We start from the raw sequence: 13,056 nt of genomic DNA, 5'->3' as shown, positions 1-13,056 counted from the left end.
CATGACATAGACAGTGTGATGCGGCCCGGAGTGCATCTGAGTGCAGGGAGCTGACATCACTGCCTGCCCCTGGGTTTTGTGGTCCATACCTTTGTGCATTCATTGTTTTACCACAATCTTATTTCATTAGTATCTATTGCCACCAGATGTAACTAAAACTGAACTGTGGCTCAAGTTCAGGTTCCTGCTTGGTGGAAGCAAGGAGAGTTATTAGAAATGGGGAAGGGGGTTAAAGGAAAGGAGGAGGTCAAATGATCAAGATACAAGGTACATATGTATCCATTTCCCAGCATGAATAGTTATTATGTATGACAAACACACCAAAAAAAAAAAAAAGAAGAAGAAGAAGAAGTAGTTACTTTGCTCCAGTGGATACTTTATAGAAATTACTTAGGGCTTTACTGAAACCCCAGAACCCATCTGGCTCTGCCTTGACTTAGAGGCATGTTGGTGTGGTTTTGATACATTTGTGCTCTTTTTCTCAACAGGGCGCATCGGAAAAAGACATTGTGCACTCGGGCTTGGCCTACACAATGGAGCGGTCTGCCAGGGTACGTAGCAGGTGCCATCTGCCTTCCTGCTGGTAGCATAAAGGACCCTCCACTGCCTCATCCCACAGGTGGACCATGGAGGGAGGGGTAGAAAACAGCAGTGTAAACACAGCCTCATTTGTGTGCAGTGGAACACGCACTCCTGCCTCAGAGGATGAGCGGGGTTCTCATTCTCCAGTGTGCCCAGCAGACCCGGGACTTGGGCATGATGTTAAGGGTGAGGGACAGTTAGTTCTGGATCCATGCTCACCTACGGCACAGCTGCAGGCAGCCCACTAATGGACTGTAAGGAGGGGTCTTTGCCACCAGACTTCTGTTTCACAGTTCTTCTAATTTCTTCTTCTGATTCTGCCTACTTGGATTTCTGAATGGAAGCAACATAAACATATTGATGAAAAGTGGTTGTTTTTAGTGAATTTAGGACAGGGTGTGTGCAGGGTCTCACTACATAGATCAGACTCATAGTGATTCTCCTGTTTTCAGTTTACCAATTGCTGGGATTATAGGTGTGTACTACCACGCCCAGTTTTCATCACTATCTTAGCATGTCCTGGGAGTGGGACCAGTACTACATGCCAGGGATCAAACCCTGGCCACTGCACTTTGCGGAAACAGGCACTTTAGTCCACTGAGCTATCTAGCCAGCCCCTTTTTAAAGATTGATTTTTTTTTTTTTTTTTTTTTATATTTTCGATATGGATATGGCTCCAAATTCAGCCCCTCACTAGCTACATTTTAGACGTTAGTTTTTTTTGTGGAACCGGGGATTGAACTCAGGCCCTTGTGCTTGCCAGGCAAGTGCTTATTCTACTGAGCTATCTCCCCGGCCAAGATTGATTTATTTAATTGGTACAGGGTCTCGATACACAGCTCGAACTCGTAGTGATCCTCTTATCTCAGCCTCCCCAGCACTAGAATTACAGGCGTGCGCCACCACGTCCTTTTTCGGTGGCCAGCATTGCGTGCCTGGAGTTCGGGGGCTGGCACAGTATGCATTACTGGGGATTGAACCTGGGACTATGCGCTTGCCAGGCAGGTGCTTAGACCACAGAGCTATCTCTCTGGCCTATGAAAAGTGGCAGTTCTGAGGGTTGGTGTAATTAATATTTTGGGATACAATTAAAATGCCATACACTCATCCTTTATAAAGTATGTAACTCAGCAGCCTGTACTAAATGCACAGAGCTGTACAGCTGTGGCCATCATGATGTTGTGGAGTACTTTGGTCATCCCACAATTTACTCTTTTAAAAAATTATTCAGAAGTGTCTGCTGGAACTCATTCCAGATAGCAGGATCTAACGAGCCCAAGGAGACTTGGGCCTTGGTGACAGAGTAGTTTGTGGCCTCCCACCCCTGCCTTGAATGAGGCCAGGTGTGCCATGTGTGTTCCCAGTGCGGCTGCTTACGTGGGGTCTTATGCCTTTCTCTCCTCTGTTTCAGCAAATCATGCGCACAGCGATGAAGTACAACCTGGGCTTGGACCTGAGGACGGCGGCCTATGTCAATGCCATTGAGAAGGTCTTCAAAGTGTACAATGAAGCTGGTGTGACCTTCACCTAGATACTGGTGGTGCTTGGCCACCCCCTCCACCTGTACTTTCTGCAGCCCTCAGTTTACATGTAACCGCAGCAATCTTTCCCATGACTCAGTAGATAATGGACCACTCTCAACCAGTCAGCCCAAATCAGCCCTTTAAAAGGAAGCAAGAGAAGGCTAGGGGATCTTGCACAAGCTGTGCCAGGGAGCCACACAGACATCTTGCCTCGGACTAGAAAGCCCCTCCTGGGCTGTGGCCTTGCTCCCAGATCCCAGTCCATGCTGACCCAGAAGCCTCTGTGAGCTAGCGCTTTTACACACCTAGGTAGTTATATGGCATCCTCATAAGGTGGCATGGTCCTCAAGTGAGTTACTTGAGTAAAAGTATTTTACATCAACAACAACAAAAAACTCAATTTCACAAGTTGCAAAGAAAAATAAAAGCTATTCCTCTTGTGCATTTTATTCTTTTAGAATAAAATATGTACATGCTGCTGTAATAAATTGCCTTTAATCACTTAACAAGCCTAACCTTGACTCAAGCAGGAAATGCCTATAAACATAATAAATGAAGAAAGCTAGTATTTTTATAACATAACAATATCATTTATAGCTTATCAGTCTTGTATTGTCCAGCAGGAACTACAAAACCCAGTGGAGAGTCATCTTCATACCTGCAACCACGGAAACTATTTTTGTTAACCATCAGGATTTGCTAATTATGACACGTAGTCCAAAGAATGCAGTAACACCCTTATCATAGTAATTAATCAGTCTTTCCTCCCCTTTGAAGACCTGTTATGTTGACTAATTGGACCGCAGTTGAGGTAGAATGTCCCAGGAAAAACCACAGACCCTCGCTTGGAGCCCATCTGCCTCTGAGCACTGTGGAGCCCGCTGGCCTTGCTCCATCCCATTCACCACGGACTGGAGGGCTGCGGAATTCTTTGGCCAAGGCATTTTGAAATGTAGTGTCCTAATGGAATACTAGATACTATTTATATAAGGATGAGTGCTTTTTTTTTTGTTTTTGTTTTTGTTTTTTTAACAATAATGCCCTTTCAGAAATTTCTAACCACTTTGTAACTGCATGACAACCTGGTGATAAAAAGTTATTAAAGTCTACCTTTTCCAGATCTTGCATTTCTTCTGTGTTTTTATATTTGAAGATTGATTTATTTATTTGGCACAGGGTCTTGCCACACAGCTCGACTCATAGTGATCCTCCTGTCTCAGCACCCCAGCGATGGGATTACAGGCGTGCACCCCTACGCCCAATTCCAGTGGCTGGCACAGCATGGGCCAGCTTGGTATGCAGCACCAGGGATAGAGCCTGGGCCGTTACACTGCCAGGCAGTCACTTAGGCCACCAAGCTATCTCCCCAGCCCTGTGTTTGTATATTTGATGTCAGTAAATGATGAAACCACAACGGGTTCACAATGCCTTCTTAACATTTCCTTCCACCATAATGTAGCAAACCTTACTCCTTGTTTTGCATTCTCTGATGAAGTGTCAGGCTGTTCTTCAGAAACACTCTTTAAGGATTCCTATAGATAATGACAGACTACTTCACTGTGCCTTTCTTGGGAGGTGTTGAGGCAGGAGTTTGCTGTGCAGTTCACAGCCTTGAACTCGGCCATCCTGCCTCGGCCTCCCAAGTGCTGGCACTGCAGGTGTGCGCCACACCTAGCTTGGAGTGGCTCTACCAGTTACTTAGCTGCCAATTTCAGAGACTTGGTCTGTAAGGATTATGCAGTGCTGGTGTCAGACTGGTTCCTATTCAGCTAGAAGATCCTAGTCCATTACTTTGGCTTAACTGAACCTTTCTTACTTACATGAATATCAAAATCCAAACTTCTCATGCTCTAAAATTAATTGCTTCAGCAATGGCCACAGATGATTTAAGTAGCACCCAAAAAGTCCCCGATGTCTGAGCCAAGGCTTGCCTAAAGGCCCCAGTTCATTAGCCTACTTAGGTAGCAGTGAAAGCTTCAGTGTTTTGCTTTTAGGGTCCTGTGGCAGCTCAGTTGGGAGGGTGGGTGATTTACTTCTTGTAAGCCAAAGCCTGGCTATCTTTATTCACAAGCCAACCCTGCTCCCAAGCATAGCTGGCCAGCTCAGCCCTGCTGCTCACTAAGAGAGCCAGAGCTCAATGCTGCGAGTGCTGTGAGCTGTGCAAAAAGGGGGGTTTTGTTCTTGTTCACTTGGCAGTATGTGTTACGGTTCTCAATGGGTTTTGTGTGTGTGTTTTTTTTTCCAGATAGCTTACTGGTTCTTTATGTTTGTATTTTATCAAACTTACGCTTTAAACGGTCTCTCAGCCTCTAGCACTGACACTGTGGGTCAGAGGCTCATTGTCATGGTGGGCTACCCAGGGCCCTGTGGGGAGGGCAGCGATGGCCTGGCCTCTGCCTCATGGATGCAGATAGGCTCAGCTGGGCGCTCCCCTGGAGAACCTAGTCCAAAGCCAGACCGGACAGCTGCTCCCCTGCAGGCCGCTCCGTCCCTCTTCTGTCCCCAAGCAGTGTAAAGCCTTCATTTCCTATTCAAGCCCTTTCCCTGTTTTTTTTTTAATTAATTTTGGGCAGGGTTTGTCTTACTTTTCTCATTGCTGAGACAAAATACTCAACACCCAAAGTTAAAGGAGCAGAGGTTTATTTAGCTCAAATTTTATGTGTAGAGTTTCAGTTCATAATCAGCTGGCTTCAAGGCAGGGTGGTGTGGCTGGTTGGCATCAGAGAAGAGAAACAGTTCCTGGCAGACAGAAAGTAGCAAAGCAACAAGGGATGGCCACAGCTCTCCCTACCCCACACCCTTAATCCCAGTGCTCTTGGTCCTAGCCCTGCACCATGAGTTGATCCCAGTGTCATACTTTAGACCAGCCACCCCTGACAAACCCACCTCCTGAGACTTTGGGGGGACATCTAGACACAAGCCGTGACAGTACTTTTTAGACATTGGCCCTATTTGATATATGATTTGCAAATTAGTTCTGTCTGTTAGTTGTCTTCATTTTCTTTTGGTGTTTTGTAGGCAGGGTCTCACTATGTAGTCCAGCCTAGTAAAGGTCTCACTATGGAGTTTAGGTTGTAGCCCAGTGTTCTGCCTCAGCTACCAAGTACTAGGATTCTCTAGTCCTTTTTTGCTGTTGTTTTAAACTGGGGATTGAACTCAGGACCTTGTGCTTGCCAGGTAGGCACTTATGCCACTGAGCTAAGCTCACTTATGTAGCCCAGGCTGGCCTCAAATTCCCAGCAATCCTCCTGCCTCAACCTCCCAAGTGCTGGGATTATAGGTGGGTGCCACCATTCCTGGATCTTTTGAGTTTTTGAGACAGGGACTTGCTATTTATCTTCAGATTGGCCTTGAACTCATTCTGTAGTCCAGGCTGGCCTCAAATTCACAGTAATCCTCCTGTCTCAGCCTCCCAGGTGCTAGAATTACGAGCATGCACTAACACATCTAGCCCCTCTTTTCATTTTTTTATGTCCTTTTTTAACTTTTTAAGGGTCCAGTCAATTTTTCTTGAATTACTGTGCTTGAAATATCATATGAGGGGCTGGTGAGATGGCTCAGTGGTCTAAAGCACCTACTTAGAACAAGCTTAGCAAAGCACAGGGACCGCGGTTCAATCCCCCAGCACCACATGCCAGCCAGCCCCGCCCCCTGGTGGGCTGAGCTGGCCACACACACACACAAATAAATAAATAAATAATTTTTTTAAAAAAAGAAAGAAATGTCATATGAAAGGGCCAGCCAGATAGCTCAGCTGACTAAAGCGCCTTCTTAGGCAGACACAGGGACCAGGGTTTGATCCCCCAGTATGCCTTGCTGGCCCCACCCCCAGGGCACACTGAGACTGAGATTGAGACTGGGTGTGGCAGTGCACACAGTAACCCCAGCACTTGGGAGGCTGAAAACAGAAGAATCACTACAAATCCAATCTGTGTAATGAGACCCTGTAGACCCTGTACTAAATGCATTTTTTTAAAAATGTCATATTAAAGAAACCACTGAATAATCAAATGTCACACAGATCTACCTCTGCTTTTTTTTTTTTTTTTTTTTTTTCCAGTACTAGGGACCAAACTTGGGTCCTTGCGCTTTACCTCTGCTCTTTTAAAGAATTTCGTAACTGGTATGTTAAAAATATATTTTGTTTATTTATCCATGAAGTTAAGTAGGAATTTTTTTTGTTTTCCTAGAATACAGACATACTTAGTAGCCTGCAACCTTGCTGAACTCATTTACAAAAGAGTTGTAACGTAGTTTTCAAACATCTGGAATCTTTAGTTTTCTATATATGACTTCTGTTCACAAGCATAGTTTGACTTCATTCCTTCCTAATGGTTGCCTTCTATTTTGTTTCCTCTGTTAAAATGCTGACTAGAAATAGGAAAATTGAACATCTTCATCTTTATTTTTTTAATTTTTTATTTATTTTTTTATGAATTTAGGGCAGGGTGTACAAGGTCTCACTACATAAATCAGACTTGTAGTGATTCTCCTGTTTTCAGCCTCCCAAGTGCTAGGATGATAGGCCCACGCCACCACACACAGTCTCAATCCCTGTCTCAGCGCGCCCAAGGGGCAGGGCCAGCATGGCATGCAGGGGATCGAACCCCGGCCACTGTGCTCTGCCTAAGCAAGCTCTTTAGTCCGCTGAGCTATCTGGCTGGCCTGGACATCTTCGTCCTGTTCCTGATCTGTTGGGGGAGCCTTCAGACTTTCACCACAGGGGTTGGGGACATAGCTCAGTGGCATAAACCCTTGCCTAGCAAGCGCAGGGTCCTGAGTTCTATCCCTGGTACCTCTAAAAAGAAAAGTTCCAAAGATTTGGAACACCAGCAGACTTTCACCACAGAGAACAAGCCTGGAGGCAGGGCATAGCAGCACCCTGTAATACCAGCACTTGGAGGCTGAGGCAGGAGTGTTTCAAATTTAAGCCCATCCTTGGTAATTTAGCATGATCCTATCTAAGAAGAAAGGATGAAAGAAATTTTTTGTTGTTGTTTTGCGGAACCGGGGATTGAACTCAGGCCCCTGCACTTGCCAGGGAAGCGCTTATTCTATCGAGCCATCCCCCCCACACACACATCCTGGCCCAAGAAAGAAATTTAAAGAAGGCTCTAGTTTGATTTCCAGTACCACGAAAAGAAAAAGAGAGTGGGGAAGAGCACATAGTGTTACTGGGTAGAGCAGATGAGGCAGTGGGCTTTTCAGAAATGAAAAGCCTTGGGGCTGGTGAGATGGCTCAGTGGTCTAAAGCACCTACTTAGAACAAGCTTGGCAAAGCACAGGGACCGCGGTTCAATCCCCCAGCACCACATGCCAGCCAGCCCCGCCCCCTGGTGGGCTGAGCTGGCCACACACACATAAATAAATAAATAAAATTTTTTTAAAAAAGAAAGAAATGAAAAGCCTTTAAAAGGCCAGCATTGTTCCTGCCTGTTCCTAAGCTGATAAAGTGTGTTTATGATGAAAGAGTGGAGTCCGTCACACTTTTTCTACATCTGTTGAGATGATTACCTGTTTTTTTGCCTCCATTTTGTTAAGAGGATGCATGACACTGGCTTCCTTTCGGTAAATTTATGCTGCATTTGGGTTGGTGATATTTTGTAGGGAATTTTGTCAGCTACATAGATAAGGGATATTGTTCAGTAATTTCCTTTATCTGTGGTGTGCGTTTGATTTGGGGGTCAGAGTGATACTAGCCTCATAGAAGGAGTTAAAATGTTTCTTTTGTATTTTTTTAGGTTTGAAATTTTGCTGTTTGTTCTTTTCCTTTTTAATAGAACTCACAACTGAAACTCTGAGTGCAGATTTTTCTTTAGGTGAATTTAAAGAAAGTCTAAAGTAAGTCTAAAAGCGTCTCTCCACAGATTACCTATTACAAAAGGAGAAACCTGGCTGACGCTGGCGCTGGGACCTCTGGAGCCTTCTGAATCTTCCCTGAGGCAGGGAAGGCCAACCGCTTGCTGAGCCATCATAGCAACACAAGTGTAAAGGAAAAGGAATCAAATTGGTGGGCACTCTTCACTGCATCTGTGCTGGGTGAGGAACCAGAATCCTGCTATGCCGGGCGCCTCGGACGGAGCAGGGCGTTCCTTACCAGTGGAATACACTGGCAGCCAGGCTCTTGTCCTCTGCTCACCATGGCTTCTCCTGCTATTCAGGTGAAAGAGCTGGAGAAGTGTGCTTCAGGCCAGGCTTTTGGGCTGATTCTCAGCCCACAGTCAAAAGAATCTGTCCCAGATTTCCCCCTTTCCCCTCCAAAGAATGAACTTTCCCTGGAGGAAATTCAGAAGTTAGAAGCTGCAGAAGAAAGATGTGAGTCCCATGAAGCTGAGGTCTTAAAGCAACTTGCTGAGAAACGAGAGTCTGAGAAAGAAGGACTTCAAAAAGCAATAGACCAGAACAACAACATCAGTAAGACGATGGAAGAGAGACTGACCCACAAGCTGGAAGCTGACAAAGAGAACCGAGAGGCACAAATGGCTGCCAAGCTGGAGCGTTTGCGGGAGAAGGACAAGCACACTGAAGAAGTCCGGAAGAACGAAGAATCCAAAGATCCTGCTGATAAAACTGACGCTGACTGATTTGTTCTGAGAACTGACTCTCTCCTCCTGCCCTCCCTAAATATCCGAAGACTGGACTGGCCGGTGTCATTTTATTCTATCCCTCTGACAAATATTCTAGAAGCTGATGCAGGACTGTATAGGTAGATCCAAATTGTAAGATGTTGTTTTAGGGGGCTAAAGGAGAGAAATTAAAAGTGTTTTACGCTCTTTCTAAAGTGTTGGTCTTTCTAATGTAGCTATTTTTCTTGTTGCATCTTTTCTACTTCAGTATACTTGGTGTACTGAGTTAATGGCTAGTACTGTATTGGCTCTGTGAAAACTTGTTTGTGAAAAAGTATGTAATGGCTTCTTTCAAATTGTTAGATCCTGAATATCTGTTTATTTTTCATCCTAATTCTGTCCCAGTTTTACCAGATGCTACTGGACTTGAATGGTTAATAAAACTGCATAGTACAAAAAAAAAAAAAAAGAGGGCTAGGGCTCAATCCCCCATGTGCCATGCCAGCCCTGCCCCCTGAGGTGTGCTGAAAGGCAACTGAGACTGGACATGGTGGCACATTATCTGTAATCCCAGTGGTTGGGAGGGTGAAAATAGGAGGATCACTATGAGTCCTGTCTGTATAGTGAGACTCTGTAGACTCTGTACTAAATACATATAAAAAAAAAAAAAAAAAAGTAGGGCTAGGGATATAACTCAGTGACATAAGCACCTACCTGGCAAGTTCAAGGTCATGAGTCCAATTACTGGTACAAAAAAAAAAAAAACTTTGTAATAATACATTTTAAAAAATATTTTCTCAAAAGGAAGGGCTGCAAGTCAACATCTTGGGCCTAACCTTTCAAGGTCAGTGAAGACTCAGGACATAGGAGAACCTGTACTGTAACATCATGTAACTCAGTTGTGCTCCAAATTTTCTGATCAAGGAATTATGGAGCCAGAGGAATATGATCGATGATGTATAGCGTGCCTGGGGAGAGTCACATGGAGAGAAAAAATATTCTCGCAGGCTTTCACAGAGAGCAAACTGGTCAAGCAATGGCCATGACTCATCCACATGGCTGACACTGACAAAGGATCTACAAAGTGTGGTACAGGGTTTCAGGATAAATACTGAGGGGACTTAACTGGCCTTTTCAGATACAAAAGTTACATTTCTTGTTATATAGGTCTTGCTTTATCTTGGTCTTAACCATCTAGCAGAAAAGTATAAAAACAAGGTATATAAAGTAAAGCCATATTAATATGATGAGCTGTAAAAAGCTCGTCAATAACTTCTGAGGATAACCCACTAATATTATAAACTGCTAGACAGTGTTGGAGTGTTTAGCTGAATTCAAACACCTGTAGTATTTAGATGCCAATAGAATATCCACCTCTGACAGGACTAAGCAAAAAAAAATGGGATACAAAGGAAAGATCAGTTTGTATTTATATATACAAAATAGGATAGATATACAGCTACTTTCACTTAATTCAATGAGAAGAAAGAGGTGTACTAATAGTGTTTGGACAGGATATCGTGTCTGCTTCTTGTACTATGGATAACCACTAAGAAGATAACAATGTACAATGTATTGATTATCGAAACTGTCCTATTAATCAGTTTTGAAAATGTCTCATTCATATTTGTTTCTCAATAAAATTAAAATAAATAAAATAAAAAATATTTTCTCAGAGGTTGCTTTGGAAATTTCAATGAATATCTGCATTATGACAATCTACTTTGTAATTGCTAACAACTAGTTTCTTTCTTTTTTTTTTTCCACTGAGACAGGGTCTCACTATATAGTTCAGACTGAGGGGAGGGGAGATAGCTCAGTGGACTAAGCACCTGCTTGGCAAGGGCAGAGACCAGGGTTTGATCCCTGGCACTACATGCTATACCAACCCCACCCTCAGGTGCACTGAGCTGGCGACTGAGTCCGGGCATGGTGGCACACACATGTAATCCCAGTGCTGTGGAGGCTGAAAACAGGAGGATCACTAGGAGTCCCAGCTGCATAGTGAGACCCTGCACAAAATAAAATTTTTTTTAAAAAAACGTAGTTCAGACTGGCCTTGAACACTTGGTGATCCTCATGCTATAATTTCAGTAGCGGTCAAAAAACCTTGTTGATACAGTTCCATTCTGCTGTTATGGTCAGACATGTTTCGTCCGTGCATCATATACCAATCTATGGTGACCTGTATTTACTGTTTTGTATACTTGTCTTTTAAGTGGTAAAGAAGAAGCCCAGCAAGGTGGCGCTTGCCTGTAACCCTATTACTCAGGAAGCTGAGGTAAGATCTTTTGGATTTTCTACATGTCCATTTTTTTTTTTTTTTTAATTTAGGACAGGGTTACAGGGTCTCACTGTGTGGTTCAGACTCATAGTGATCCTCCTGTTTATAGCCTCCCAAGTGCTGGGATTACAGGCCCATGCCACCACGCCCAGTTTGATGTTTTGGATTTTGAGACCAGCCTGAGCTACAAAATGAGCTCAAGGCCAACCTAAACTGCATAGTGAGACCCTGTCTCAAAAAGACATACATACATACTTACGTACATAAATGGTAGAGAAGAAAAAGTAGAAACAAAAACACACTTCTCTTATTTCTTCTGTTTGTCCACTTAATTACCTTTACCTGGTGCTTTTTTGTAGGTTTGAGTCGTCAGGGTTCAGACTGAAAGGTTGTGAGGGTTCCCTGCCAGGCAGGTCCTGCTCTGAGGGAAGGCTCTTCAGCTGTGCTTATCTGAGGAATGCTCAGTTCCTTTATAAAAAGCTCTACAGTCGCTGAATTCGCGCCACTACAGAGACCTATAGACTCACCAGTAAAACAGGATGAATATTAAAAGCTGCAGAAGCAGAGGCGTGAGAAGCATGGTGCTCCTCCCAGGTCTGCAGAGGTCTGGACGCGCCCGTCCCCACGGCCCCGGTGGAGGCCTGACTCCTGCAGCAGGGCGAGCAGGGGCTTGTGCGGTGTTGTGGCAGGAAGCAGCTTGCGGGTGTGGCTGCAAGCAGGGAGACGCTGGGACCTGGCCCTTAGCGCCCCCTGGCAGCCATTCAGTCTCAGCCTGCTCAGGAACAGAGCCACGTGGCCCTCAACTGAAACCTTGCGCTGCTGGCTGCTCGCTGCTCACTGCTCGCTGCTCTCCTTAGGTTTTTGTCACAGTGACAAAAAGCTGACAGTCACCTGACCTTGTGGTGCTACCCTGGCAACTGAAGGCAGGATCTAGTTTAATCCTGAGACGTTTCAGGCAGCACCCTTCAGCCTCGAACTCAGACAGGGCTAGGGGAAGCCCACCCAGGGTGCATGCGGTGAGGTGGAGGGTCCCCGACCAAGCAGCCAGCAGGCTGGAGGTCCCAGGTGTCTTTCTGTCTGGCCCAGTCCTTGCGGAGCGGTGTCTGCTGCCTGCACTGGGGAGAGAATTGCTAGAGCCCTTCCCGGACCACACTGCGGGCAACGCTGTAGCCCTTTATAAGCGCACACACACACACGATGGAAAGTAGGTAGGCAGAAGGAAGCACTTCGTCTCCCGCAGCCTGCAATGAGGAAGGGTTTGTTTGCTTGTTCGTTTGTCTAACTCGGCAGTCCCAGGGTCCTGCCACCAGGACTCCCTGGGCACAACTTGCCCAGTGAGCTCAGCAACCCACCCAGCACACCCCTGCAGCCGCAGCCTCCTTGCCAAGTTATCAAGTGGTGACAAGAGGACCAACCAGCCAGCTTCCATGGGACTCGATCTTGCAGAAGGGAGCGCACCCTGCACAAAATTTTTGAAGGCAGTTCTGGGGGTCACAACCACATGTTAAAAATATCTGTACAGTCAGGGAGATAGCTGAGTAGAACAAGCACTTCCTTGGCAAGTGCAAGGTCCTGAGTTCAATCCCCAGTACCGCAAAACAAAAACAAACAAAAATTGTACTGATTTTCTCTAAATTCAAACATCAAGAACATATGTGATATACAAAGTGAGGATTTCCAACTTCCTACAGGGGTCAGCACACTTGATGTTTTGTTTTGTTTTGTTTTGTTTTGTTTTGTTTTGTTTTGTTTTGTTTGGCAGAACCCAGGATTGAACTCAGGCCCTTGCGCTTGCCAGGCAAGCGCTTATTCTACTGAGCCATCTCCCAGGCCCCATACTTGATATTTTGGCTAGATGAATCCTATCAGGTTTTTTCCTTAAACAGTTACATGTGTGATTTATAAAAATGAACACATTTTACACAACATACAACGTGTGACCAAAAATATGGTGAATGCTTAAATTTTTTAAAATTATAAAACTAGATCTGAGGGCCAGGGAGATGGCTCAATAGAATAAACACTTCCCTGGCAAGCACAAGGGCCTGAATTCAATCTCTGGTTCCGCCTAAATAATAACAACAATAATAATAATAGTAAT

The 13,056-nt window shown here is 44.9% G+C and overlaps 1 protein-coding gene and 1 pseudogene across 1 annotated transcript in view; both read left to right on the top strand.

Moving 5' to 3' along the window:
* Glud1 (glutamate dehydrogenase 1) overlaps window positions 1-3,225 on the top strand; it is a 41,034-nt gene extending 37,809 nt beyond the window's left edge. The window contains exons 12-13 of the mRNA XM_004641239.2: window positions 489-551; window positions 1,994-3,225. Coding sequence (XP_004641296.1) covers window positions 489-551; window positions 1,994-2,113 — 183 coding nt within the window. The 3' untranslated portion in view covers window positions 2,114-3,225. The remainder of the gene's footprint in view (window positions 1-488; window positions 552-1,993) is intronic.
* Window positions 3,226-8,245: 5,020 nt separating this feature from the next.
* Window positions 8,246-8,689, top strand: LOC101578040 (annotated as a pseudogene).
* Window positions 8,690-13,056: the final 4,367 nt, after the last annotated feature.

Source organism: Octodon degus, unplaced genomic scaffold (genome assembly GCF_000260255.1).
Source record: "Octodon degus isolate 3935 unplaced genomic scaffold, OctDeg1.0 scaffold00132, whole genome shotgun sequence".
In the NCBI taxonomy this organism is placed as follows: domain Eukaryota; kingdom Metazoa; phylum Chordata; class Mammalia; order Rodentia; family Octodontidae; genus Octodon; species Octodon degus.
This window is presented reverse-complemented; position numbering and strand designations above follow the sequence as displayed.